The sequence below is a fragment of the Trachypithecus francoisi genome, unplaced genomic scaffold (genome assembly GCF_009764315.1).
Source record: "Trachypithecus francoisi isolate TF-2019V2 unplaced genomic scaffold, Tfra_2.0 Lachesis_group14, whole genome shotgun sequence".
NCBI lineage: Eukaryota > Metazoa > Chordata > Mammalia > Primates > Cercopithecidae > Trachypithecus > Trachypithecus francoisi.
The window spans coordinates 2,162,811-2,176,516 of NW_022681459.1; the positions used below are offsets into that span (position 1 = coordinate 2,162,811).

The 13,706-nt window shown below is 35.2% G+C and overlaps 1 protein-coding gene across 3 annotated transcripts in view; it reads left to right on the top strand.

The window, feature by feature from the left end:
* Nucleotides 1-11,833, top strand: part of USP25 (ubiquitin specific peptidase 25) — a 145,837-nt gene extending 134,004 nt beyond the window's left edge. For all 3 annotated transcript variants that reach the window (XM_033232183.1, XM_033232184.1, XM_033232185.1), the window contains 4 exons: nucleotides 1,880-1,959; nucleotides 6,176-6,299; nucleotides 9,563-9,758; nucleotides 10,071-11,833. In XM_033232183.1, the coding sequence (XP_033088074.1) occupies nucleotides 1,880-1,959; nucleotides 6,176-6,299; nucleotides 9,563-9,758; nucleotides 10,071-10,243 (573 nt within the window). In that variant the 3' untranslated portion in view covers nucleotides 10,244-11,833. The remainder of the gene's footprint in view (nucleotides 1-1,879; nucleotides 1,960-6,175; nucleotides 6,300-9,562; nucleotides 9,759-10,070) is intronic.
* Nucleotides 11,834-13,706: the final 1,873 nt, after the last annotated feature.

Genomic DNA, 13,706 nt, shown 5'->3' on the forward strand with positions numbered 1-13,706 from the left:
AGACACTGATTTATCCATAAAAGGCACTCATTGACCGGATATTTTTGACCAGGATATGTAATCTAGAGCCAGAGAAATTCAAAATCTGTTTTATCTTGACCCTGAGCAAGTCAAGTCATCTTTTAGCTAATAATGACTCCAAATCTGTACCCTTCAAATTGATTGAGAGCTCTACCCTTGTCCCCAAGATTGGTGTTCATGGGACTTGATTTTTAATTGTGACTTGATTCTGCACCATTTCCTTTAGTTTGCTTCAACGGATTGGACTCATCATATTTTTATTCACAAACCTTCTCATATTCTAACTGCAGGGCCATTAAATCATACAAGTATTTAAATGACTTGTTTTTAGAGTCTGCATATTCCTCATATTTTTGATCTTGCTCTAAGTTCAGGGTTCAGCAAACCATAGCCTGCAGATCAGCTTACCACCTGTTTTTGTAAATAAACTTTTATTGGAACATGGTCATTTGTATACATATTTTCTGTAGATACTTTCACACTGCAGTTACAGAGTTGAGTAACCGAAGATGAGGCTTGCAAAGTCTAAAACATTTACTGTCTGACCTTTTACAGAAAAAGTGTGCGTACTCACAACTTCCAAGGCAATTCTGATGACAACAAGGAATGACAGTTTGAAGACCTTCCCCAGAAAAGCTAACTTAATTCATGCAGGACAAATTTTACCTTTATTTGTTATTAATATCTAATAGCATGAAAATTATGTCTTGAACATTAAAATTAAGGCTGGGTGTGGTGGCTCATGCTTATAATCCCAGCACTTTGGGAGATCAAGGCAGAGGGACTTGCTTGAGGCCAGGAATTTGAGACTGGCCTGGCCAACACAGCAAGACCCTGTCTATACAAAACAGATTTAAAAATTAACTAGAACTGGAAGCATGCACCTGTAATCCAAGCTACTTGGGAGACAGAGGTAGGAGGATTGCTGGAACCCAGAAGGTTGAGTCTGCAGTGAGCTGTGATCATGCCACTGCACTGCAGACCAGGCGACAGAGTGAGAGCCTGTCTGAAAAAAAAAAAAAAAATATTTATATTCAAAGAGAATATAGTTGGCCAATAACATGTCTGTGTTTCTTATTTTTGTTTATAATGTTTATATAAAAGCCTTAACACTTTTGTTATCAGTATTCTCTTTCCAATTTATCCTATACTGAATTTCAGTTATTTTTCTTGAGTCTATTATTATAAAGTAAGTTAAGAAAATCTTGACTTCATTCTCTTTAAGAGTTATAGGATATCACCTTAGAATTATTTAGTCCTATTACATGCCCTGTGGTTGTTTGGGGGGTGGGGAAGGGCACTGAGATGTGAACTGCAGCTATTCTTTTACCGTATCTCATGTAAATAAACTATTCACCTACACACTTAAAGTCAAATTTACCACACATTTGCAAAGTTAAAAGGTTAAATAAATCTATCATAACTTTTTTTTAGTTTCTTAAAATTATGTATCAAGTATAAGTGTTCAAGCTTTGATTCATACTCAGTGTAATAATTTCATTTTCTTCCATGAGTTGATGTAGATACAATAATATTTCAATAATATGATTTTATACTGATGAATTTTTGAGATGACCTGATGGATTATCCTGCCTTTATATTTCTGTTATCTGCTAGTAAAATCTTTATTGTTTAATTTCATATCAATGCCTGATAATTTTTAGATTTAATGTTACATTAATAAATAGTCTTGTGTGCCAGAAAGTAAAGTCTTATTTTAGTTCTGATGTATCTTCATTTTGAACTCTTTGTTTCTATTAATTCAAATAGTAGCAGAATAGTGTATTATTTTTGAACAGTTTCATGGTAGTTTTTAAATCTTACTTTGAACATTTTTAATATTTTCTTTCACTTACAGGAGTGGCATCAGGATTATAGGAAATTCAGGGAAACAACTATGTATCTCATAATTGGACTAGAGAATTTTCAAAGAGAAAGGTAAAGCAAAGTGGACAAATATGAAAATAGCATAATTTTTGCACTTAATTCTATTCAGATATGACCTCATCCATGGAAAAGATTGTATTCACACACTGTATTTTTAATAAATGTTTTATTTTAGATCAGTTTTAAATTTACAGAAAAATTGCAAAGTTAGTATAGAGACTTCCCATTTACCCCACATAAAATATATTTTCCATTAACAAATCCGTAAGGTCAGCATTAGTGTCTGTGTTTGTCAGGTCTCAAATACTACACTTGAGGCTGAGTCTCATCTTGATAGCAAGTCGGAGTGTTTTCTGTCTGTCTTTGTGAACTTTCAGGTACTGTAAAAAGTGTAGCTGTAGAAAATTTTTGAGTACTGTGACTTTAAACAAATTTTGGATTAATTTTCATTTAAATTAAAGATAGTCTTAAAGGAATATCTACTTATTTAATTATACAATTATTTTAATTGTTATTAAGAAGAAAGGATACATTTTGCTTTACTTACATTCCAGATTATTTAACTAGTTTGCATATATTTCTCCACTTATTTCTTTTTTTTTTTTTTTTTTTTTTGAGACGGAGTCTCGCTCTGTCGCCCAGGCTGGAGTGCGGTGGCCGGATCTCAGCTCACTGCAAGCTCCGCCTCCTGGGTTTACGCCATTCTCCTGCCTCAGCCTCCCAAGTAGTTGGGACTACGGCCGCCCGCCACCTCACCCGGCTAGCTTTTTTTTTGTATTTTTTAGTAGAGACGGGGTTTCACCATGTTAGCCAGGATGATCTCGATCTCCTGACCTCGTGATCCACCCGCCTCGGCCTCCCAAAGTGCTGGGATTACAGGCTTGAGCCACCGCGCCTGGTCTTCTCCACTTATTTCTTAATGCATGTCGTTTAACTGAAAGAGACCAAATGAAATCTACAGGCAGGCAGCCCGGGCGGCGCCTTGAGCCTAGTTAGAAGTTGACCCTACAGGCAGACAGCCCGGGCGGCGCCTTGAGCCTAGTTAAAAGTTGACGCCGGACCTAACCGATAATGTTATCTATAGATTTCAGATGTTGTATAGACAAGCAATGTGAAAGTCCCTGTCTTGTTCTTTTTCTGTTCTAATTACTAGTGCTTGCCATATATCTCTCAACTTCCTGAGCCCAGTATAAACATATCCCACCATATGTCTCCCCTCCATATATCCCTCAACTTCCTGGGCTCATCCCACCATATGTCTCCCTACCATATATCTTTCAATTCAAAGACTACCATATATCTCAACTTTAGAAGGACACCACCTGGAAAATCCCCGATAAGAACACAGCCGTTTGTGAGAGCGCGGGAACCAATAAAAAACTGCTAAATGTATAAACTTAAAATGTTAACCAATTGTAATGCTGTAACCTAGAGAATTCCCTCGTTCCTCTGCAACTTTACAAGTCCTGTTTACATTAGGCTATAAAAGGCAAGCGCACGCATTGTTCAGGGCCCTCCTGTATGTTGTGGAACGGAGGGACCAAGTTCGAACTTGCATTAAAGATCCTTGCCGCTTGGCTTTGACTCTGGACTCTGGTGGTCTTTTTCGGGGAACAAACGGTCTGGGCATAACATAACAATAACTTGACTAGTGATTGTTTTTTGAGGAAATGCTTTATTTTCGATGCAGTGTATATTGCAGTCAAGTAAAAGGGATATTGAATTTTTCCTTTTTTTTTTTTTTTAATGAAGTTTAAGAAGCTCCCACTTAGGTAATGATGCTTCTTTTTCAAAAAACGAAGCAAAGATCAATGTTTAATTCTGGAGCTATACTGTCCAACATAGTGGCCACGTGACAAAACTTAAATAACTGACAATTTTAAAACCAAAGTTCAGTTCATCAGTTACACCAGCCACATTTCAGTAGTTCAGTAGCCTCATGTGGTTAGTGGCCTCTATTTTTAGCCAGCATAGAACATTTCCATAATCACAGAAATTTCTATTGGATGATACTATTCTAGAGGACAGTACTTTCATTTTTATATTAATAGTTATCAAAATTTTTAAAGTTATCACACAAAAGGAAAAAGTAATGTTTTACTTAACAATTTATCTTAAGTACTTAAGTACAGATTATTTAAAGTCCTAGTTATTGTGCTATTTATAAGATAATTTTGCTTTGGTCATTGATGTAGAATACTTGTTTTGCTCAATACCACCATTTTATAAGTTATGTCCGTCAAGATGGTATTTCTTTAATAGGAGTATTCAGATGTACTAGAATTTATAAGCTTTGTGCTGATTTGAGAGAAATAATATGATTGCATAATTCAATAGAGTAAGATAAAAAAAAGGCACTTCAGTGTTACCAATAAATCAGACTTCACAGAGATTTAGTAACTTTGTCAAGGTCATGCAGCTAACTAGGAAAAGAAAAATTAAGAGACCTCGTATTCTTGTATAATTTAATGAAATCACGTAAATACCAAATGTATTCATTTATCTCAATAAGAATTAAAATGATGAAACAGCCACTTTGTATCTATCTGCATAGCTTCTGTATTAGTTGTTCCTAGTTAACATATATTAAAGGAATTTGAGATATAACTTGGAAATATGTTTAAATATTATAATTTGCTTGTCAGTTTTCAAATACATGCTTATTCAGAAAGCTAAGAGTCTAGTATAGTAAATGCTTATCAAATTAGGAGGATTAACTAGAAAATAGTGGTGACAGATATTACTTACGGAATATCTTTTTAAGAAATATTGGTGTATGCAACTGTAATCCCAGCTACTCAGGAGGCTGAGGCAGGAGAATCACTTGAACCTGGGCGGTGGAGACTGCAGTGAGCCAGGATCACACCAGTGCAGTCCAGCCTGGGTGACAGAACGAGACACCATCTCAAAAAAAAAAAAAAAGAATTTTTTTTTTTTTACTGTAAATATAGCAATTATTGTTGCTAGCTGTGTATAAAATCTTACCAAAAGGTTCTGTCAAAATTGTTTCTAATGAAAATGTAAACATTTAAAGTCTTGAATGAAGTACTTACTGATGGACCCTTATGAGTCCTGAGAATAGTGAAGTGAAATCTATGGTTTCAAGAACCAGCTAATTTTTTTTTTTTTTTTTTAATGTTTTTGTAGAGATGGGGGTCTCACTCTGTTGGCCAGGCAGGTCTTGAACTCCTGGCCTCAACTGATGCTCTCACCACCACCTCCCAAAGTGTTGGGATTACAGGCATGAGCCACCGTGCCCCACCCCTTGTCTTCCTTATTTAAAATCTGATTTGAACTTTATAATATCTAGACTTATATTAATATAACACATATGCCTAATTCTATCACTTTTTTTTTTTTTTTTTTGAGACGGAGTTTTGCTCTGTTGCCTAGGCTGGAGTGCAGGGGCGTGATCTCAGCTCACCTCAACCTCCACCCCCCGGGATTCTCCTGCCTGAGCCTCCTGAGTGGCTGGGACTACAGGCATGCACCACCATGCCGGCTAATTTTTTATTTTTAGTAGAAGTGGGGTTTCTCCATGTTGGTCAGACTGGTCTCAAACTCCTGACCTCAGGTGATCCGCCTGCCTCTGCCTCCCAAAGTTCTGGGATTGCAGGTGTGAGCTGCCACGCCCAGCCTCTATCAGCTTTTTTATGTTTGGGGGCTTTTTGTTTTTGCTTTATTCCACTAGATTTCCCAGATTTAGGAGAAATCTTTCATTTTCCACTTCCTCTCTTTCCTTTAGATCTTCTTATTTCTGTTTTTTTACATTTTTTCCCAATATCTAAAACTGTCTGCACATAGAAAAGAACCTAAGTTGTCGTTGAACAAACCAAATGATGTTTGTGATCATAAAACGGAGTAACCTGAGTTTTTCCTTCATGCATGTGGGACACTGCGTTCAACAAGTAGATTGTTGGTTTCACATTAGCTTCAATTTTGAGTTCAAATGGAAGACATCGGAAAATAAATACCAAGGAAGACAGAACTATCCGAATTTATCCGTTATTGCCTCTTTTCCCAGATTTTTTCTTAATTTGTAGCTCCTATTTTATTTTTTACTTTTAAGATATAACTGTCTCCGGGTTTCAGATGATACTGTTGCTAAAAAGGTGCTCCCAAGCATACACTGCATCAGATGATATTTTTTATTATAATGTAGATTATCAAAACTTAAGCATATACTTAAAATGTTTTATAATTGTAGCTGACTTTGTTTCTACAAAGGTGAAATACTAATGTTATATGTTTCTTTTTAATTTTCAAGTTATATAGATTCCTTGCTGTTCCTCATCTGTGCTTATCAGAATAACAAAGAACTCTTGTCTAAAGGCTTATACAGAGGACATGATGAAGAATTGATATCACATTATAGGAGAGAATGTTTACTAGTAAGTTGAATGCATATATGTGATCTTACCATTTTGTCTGACATTGGGCAAGTTTTCCAGACTCATATATAAGTGATTGACTACATAAACTCTGATGGGATAAGAACATGATGATGTCTATAAACTGGTTCTAGTCCCTTCAGATGGCAAAGTGCACTCAGTTCTTCATTCTTTTCTCTTTATGAATCCCAAGTACTATAGGTGATAAATGAGAAATGATCTTAAAATAGCATCAGTTTGTTTACGTTTCTGTATTTAGATTTGTTTATCACACTACCACTCCTTTTTTTGGTGGGAGAGGAAGGGATGCATAGATAAGTCTTTAAAAAAAGTTTTATGTAAGCCTATAAGAATATGCAGGCTGGGCACGGTGGCTCACGCCTGTAATCCCAGCACTTTGGGAGGCTGAGGCTGGTGGATCACTAGGTCAGGAGAACGAGACCATCCTAGCCAACTTGGTGAAAACCCATCTCTACTAAAATACACACCAAAATTTGCTGGTGTGGTGGCGCACGCCTGTAGTCCCAGCTACTCAGAAGGCTGAGGCAGGGGAATTGCTTGAACCCAGGAAGTGGAAGTGGAGGTTGCAGTGAGCCGAGATCGTGCCACTGCACTTCAGCCTGGTGACAGAGTGAGACTCCATCTCAAAAAAACAAAAAACGTATGCATAGAATGTATCAGAGTAATTTCTGTTTAACTTAAAAAAATTGAATTTTGAGGTATAAGAATAGTATAGCTGATTTTAAACATAAGTACTACCAAAACCTGATGGTTCCTCTGAAACATTCAAAAAATGATATGATGTTTCTCATCATTTTTTGATAGTAACCTAACCACATTTGGTTGTTTTACATAGGAATTTAAATGAAACCTCATCAAGATTACTTTAGTGTTCCTTTCAGGTTTTTTCATATTATATATTTACAAAGTGTCAGGTTCTGAGGGATACAAATATGAGTAAGATGTACTTCCTGTCCTCAGAAAACTCAGTCTGGTAGGAGAAATACAGAAATAATTGTTATGTTCTGGAATAAGTGTCATTATGAGAAATATGCACAGTGATATGCCTGAAATATTTGGGAAGAACCTTAAGAGAGAAGGTAAACCCTCATCTGGATCTTGATGGATAAATGGGAGTTTTATTCATGATAGAGAAGGGAGAATATTCCAGTACACAAGAGAAAATAAAGATAAATTCATTGTGGCTCTCCAGGTTATGAGGAAGTGGGGTAAGGTGGAAGTGATGAAGCTGACAATACTTGTCGATACTGGTCAGATGATAAAGAAGCTTATGTGACATTCAGATGAGTTTGCATCAGTGTAAGTTTGATTAGGTTTGGTATGATGAGGTTTGTTTTCAGAAAATAATTCTGGTAATAATAATAGCATACTAGAGGATGAACAGGAAAGAAGTAGATTGAAGTCAAGAACCTTAGAGGGGAAAGTCAAGGGATGGAGAGTGAGGGCCTCGACTCATGTAGTGTAGGTATAATGGTGAAGGAAATGAAATCAGGGCATGTCATAGCTGTTGCATGAGTGGAAAGAAGGAAATAGAAGCGTCAAAGCTGCCAAACTTTCTAGTTTTTCATTTAATATTAGGGAATCTAATAGGAGGAACAAGGTTGGCTTTAAACATGTTATATTTAAGAGATTTCCAAGACATTGTTTGATTCAGTGAACTTAACATTAAACTTGTCATTAAATTTGATATCTCATTTAATGCATACTTCCAAAAATTGTAGTAAATACTTGAAGATTTATCTCATTTTTTTCTCTTAACCCCTATGGTAGGAAGATAATAATACCCTATTATTAATGTAAAGAAAGTGAAGCTAAGAGATTTAGCTAATCTGTTCACGATTGGTATATTAGTCCGTTCTTACAGTGCTATAAAGATACTACACAAGACTGGGTAATTTATAAAGGAAAGAGGTTTAATTGACTCAGTTTCATATGGTTGGGGAGGCCTCAGGAAACTTAAAATGATGGCAGAAGGTGAAGGGAAGCAAGGACGTTCATCACATGGTGGCAGGAGAGAGAAGTGCAAGCAGGGGAAATGCCGGATGCTTATAAAACCATCCGATCTTGAGACTCACTCCCTGTCACAAGAACGGCATCGAGGAAACTGTTCCTATGATCTGATGACCTCCCACCAGGTCTCTTCCTCAATACCTGGGGATTACAATTCAAGATAAGATTTGGGAGGAGACACAAAGCCTAACCATATCAATTGGGTAATTGATTCATGGCCAAGTTGGACTTACAGCACAAGGTTCTTTCCAAAATCAAAATAAATTGCACAAGAAGTACGGTGTAAATATGTAACTATTTTTATTTGAAATTCAGCTTTAAAAGTCACATTTATCATGCTGTAAACATAAGATTTTAAATAAGAACCCTTAAATATTATAGGTCTTGTACCTGTATTTATCTCTTACGTTTCTTATTACATGGATTTCTCTATTCTACTAGGTCAGTGATCAGCACACTATGGCTTGTGCTCCACCTACCACTTGTTTTTATAGATAAGTTTTATTGAAACATAGCCATGCACATTCGTTTATATATTATGTATTATTGCCTTTGTACTACAATGGCAGAGTTGAATAGTTGCAACAGAAACTTTGTGGCCTTCAAAGCCTGAAATAGTCCTTGTCTGGACCTTCACAGAAAAAGTTTGCCAATCCTCTTACCAAATTGTAAGCTCCATGAGAGTTTTCTATATTAATCACTTGAATGCCCCTGTATCTGGAAAAATTTCTGGCACATGGTGTTTACTCTGTAGGAAGTATTTGAAGGGATAAGTGAATTGGTTACCTTTATATTTCTGTATCAAGAAATACAATAGTATATATTCAATTGCCATTTATGGAGATGAGTTTTTCAAAAATTAATACGGATTCTGAATTTCTTTATTTTTAAAACTATTGTGAGTGCTTATAAAATTTTATAATTGGGTGGAAGTTAATCTCTAGAGAAGAAAAAATGGCCCCTGTATTGATGATCAACATAAGCCAAACAATAGTGAAAAACACAATAATGTTCCATCCACCACTGTTTGCTTTTGTTTCTGTTGTTGTCATATGCATAACGTTTCTAAAGAGAGGTTTTCAGTTCTAGGTAGGTTGAGATTGTTTTCTCTAAGTACCGTTTGTTCTAATACTGTTTGTGAACATATTTATGTTGTCTTCTTTATTAATACTTACAGATATTTAATTTAAAAAGGAAACAAAAACCTATTCTTTTTTTTGCATTGCATTAAGAAATTAAATGAGCAAGCCGCAGAACTCTTCGAATCTGGAGAGGATCGAGAAGTAAACAATGGTCTGATTATCATGAATGAGTTTATTGTCCCATTTTTGCCATTATTACTGGTGGATGAAATGGAAGAGAAGGATATACTAGCTGTAGAAGATATGAGAAATCGATGGTGTTCCTACCTCGGTCAAGAAATGGAACGTAAGTTTAAACAATGGTAGTAGGCACCCGAGATGTCGGGATTAAACGCAGTTAGAATTAGATGTTATTTATTCTTGCCATTTTTTATATTAAATATAATATTAAGTATTATATTTAGTAATTTCACATTCACATTACTCTTTTTCTATATTGATGAGCTAAGCTGTGTGCATTGCAATTGCCATGTGTTTTTGTCTCCCCAAAATGGCAATTATCTTACCTATCATGGCAAGTTAATATTAGTAAATCATGTTGACAATGATCGTGTCATAATTTCTATCTTTAGTTAGATTTAATTGTTTGTATTTGCAGCACATCTCCAAGAAAAGCTGACAGATTTTTTGCCAAAACTGCTTGATTGTTCTATGGAGGTTAAAAGTTTCCATGAGCCACCGAAGTTACCTTCGTATTCTACGCATGAACTCTGTGAGCGATTTGCCCGAATCATGTTGTCCCTCAGTCGAACTCCTGCTGATGGAAGATAAACTGCACACTTTCCCTAAACACACTGTATAAACTCTTTTTAGTTCTTAACCCTTGCCATCCTGTCACAGGGTTTGCTTGTTGCTGCTATAGTTTTTAACTTTTTTTATTTTAATGACTACAAAAGACAAAATGACTATACAGACTTTAGTCAGACTGCAAACAATAAAGCTGAGAATCGCATGGAGCTCAGACTTTGTTTTAACCGGAACTGATATATAATCACAGATCTAATTGATTTTATTATGGCAAAACTATGCTTTTGCCACCTTCCTGTTACAGTATTACTTTGCTTTTATCTTTTCTTTCTCAACAGCTTTCCATTCAGTCTGGATCCTTCCATGACTACAGCCATTTAAGTGTTCAGCACTGTGTACGATACATAATATTTGGTAGCTTGTAAATGAAATAAAGAATAAAGTTTTATTTATGGCTACCTATGTGTTTGTAAGCAGGTATATTGTATGTTAGTGTATTAGTAATAATATATACATGAATTTTGTCTGGGGATTAAGATTGGACAATTAATAGATTAATACAGTCTTTTGATTCTGCTCTAATGGTAGCAAATTGGAAAATGTTTAAGTATTTGACACTTAAATTTATCTATATTTTTAACAAACTTCTTAAACTTAGTATGGCACCTGAGCTTGTTTTGAATTTGGTCAGGGTTTTTACTCAAGCAAGTGGTTGCTTTTTTTAAGTCAAACTACACTGAAACTTTTAACCTTTTCTTAGATTAATTTTACTTTTTAAATGTATTTAAAATATATAGCAAGGTGATTATTTCAAGACAATCCCAAAGCACTTGAATAAGGGCTATTGTAAAACTTAAAAGAAATATTTATATATACACATATATGCACATACACACATGTATATATATATATATATATATTCATAATGGAGGACAATGTTTTGCAATATATAAATCATTCTATTTTTGTAAATTGTATATCACTTTAATTGAAAATGTTCTCTGCTAATTAATACTGTGAAACAAAATTGATGTTGTTTAACTAGAAGTTATGAGTATCTTAACTGCCTTTATTCCTTTTCAAAAAGGAAAAAGCTATAGAACATTTTGTAGATGAAACTACTGTTAATGAATTAATATTGTGAATGAAAATCAAAATCCATACTTTAAAGGTAATCATGTTACTAACAACCTATTTTTGAATTCATAAAGATTTCTTTATAAATGATGTTTTGTGAGCATAGTAAAATAGACCATTATACTATGTGTATGTTTGATACAGCGTCGCCAAAACTAGTGTTGTTTATAAGTGCCTCTCACAAAAGATCCTGGATGGAGGAGTAAGATGAAATATTATGCTATTATATGATGCTGTTTGTAAAGGTACCAATGTGCTAGTAAGGTATTAATGACAAAGAATTATTACTATTTCTGTTGTGAAGTTAGATTTTGCATATTGTATCTATCAAAATATGTTTGGGTTTAGATTTTGTCTACTGAGCAGAATTCTGCATTGGTTTTCCAGTCCTGTTAAAAGTTTAGAAACTTCATATGTGTCATCACAGCTTTTGTAAAGTATCCTTAATATTTTATGACATTCTACCATGGTGGTAAAGTTGTTTGTGTTTGTGTGTATAATTGACTGCTGAGACACAAAGTGCTCAAACACTACACGGAAATTATTCCTTCAAAGGCACATTCAGAGAATCATGTCACTCTTGTGCTGAAGGTAAGTATTATCATTGTATTTACTATATACGTAAAAACCAGATTATTTATTCCTAGTAATGAATTTGAAATAACTTATTTAAAGAAGTGACCTTTTTCAAGACCTACAGAAACAACGTATTTTAATATTGGTTTTTAATCTAATTGTAAGATTTAGATCACTGAAATTTCTTTCTTTTTTTTTTTTTTTTAATGTCCAGCTTTTAAGTTCAGGGTTACATGTGCAGGATATGCAGGTTTCTTACATAGGTAAATGTGTCATGGTGGTTTGCTGCACAGATCATCCCATCACCCAGGTATTAACCCCAGCATCCACTAGCTATTCTAACTGATGATCCTCTTTCTCCTCCCAGCCCCCACCCTCTGCCAGATACCAGTGTGTGTTGTTCCTTCCACCATTGAGTCCAATATGTTCTTATCCCTTAGCTCCCACTTAGAACATGCAGTATTTGTTTTTCTGTTCCTATGTTAGTTTGCTCAGGATAATCGCCTCCAGCTTCATCCGTGTCCCTGCAAAGGATGTGATCTCATTCCTTTTTGTGACTGCGTAGTATTCCGTGTATATGTACGTTTTCTTCATCCAGTCCATCACTGACGGGCATTTAAGTTGGATTCCATGCGTATGCAATTGTGAATAGTGCTGCAGTGAACATCCACATGCACGTTCTTATAAGAAAACAATTTACATTCCTTTTATGTAATATCTAGTTACGGGTTTGCTGGCTCAAATGGTATTTCTGTCTTTAGGTCTTTCACAATGGTTGAACTGATTTACACTTCCACCAACAGTGTAAAAGTGTTCCTTTTTCTCTGCAACCTCGCAACCATCTGTTGTTTTTATGACTTTTTAATAATAGCCTTTCTGACTGGTGTGAGGTGGTGTCTCATTGTGGTTTTTATTTGCATTTCTCTAATGATCAGTGATACTGAGCTTTTTTCATGTGCTTGTAGGCCTCATGTATGTTTTCTTTGGAGAAGTGTCTGTTCATGTCCTTTACCCACTTTTTAATGGTTTTTTTTTCTTGTCAGTATGGTAAGTTCCTTATAGATGCTGGATATGAGACCTTTGTCATATGCACAGATTGTAAAAGTTTTCTCCCATTCTGTAGGTTGTCTTTTTACTCTGTTGATATTTTGTTTTGCTATGCAGTTCTTTAGTTTAATCAGATCCCATGTGTAGTTTTTGCTTTTGTTGCGATTGCTTTTGACATCTTCGTCATGCAATCTTTGTCCATTCCTATGTCCTGAATGGTATTGCCTAGGTTTTCTTCTAGAGTTTTTATAGTTTTAAGTTTTACATTTAAGTCTTTAATCCATCTTGAGTTGATTTTTGTATATGGTGTAAGGAAGGTGTCCAGTTTCAATTTTCTGCATATGGCTAGTCAGTTCTCCTAGCATCTTTTATTAAATGGGGAATATTTTTCCCTTTTTTTTTTTTTTGGTCAGGCTTGTAGAAGATCAGATAGCTATAGGTAGGTGCGTGGTCTTATTTCTGAGTTCTCTATTCTGTTGCATTGGTCTCTGTCTGTCTGTTCTTGTAACAGCACTGTGCTGTTTTGGTTACTGTTGCCTTGTTACTGTAGTTGAAGTGTGATGCCTCCAGCTTTGTTCCTTTTGCTTAGGATTGCCTTGGCTATTCAGGTTCGGTTTTTTTGTTTCGTTTTGTTCCATTTGAATATTAAAACAGTTTTTTTCTAATTCTGTGAATAATGTTAATGGTAGTTTAATGGGAATAGCCCTGAATCTATAAATTGCTTTGG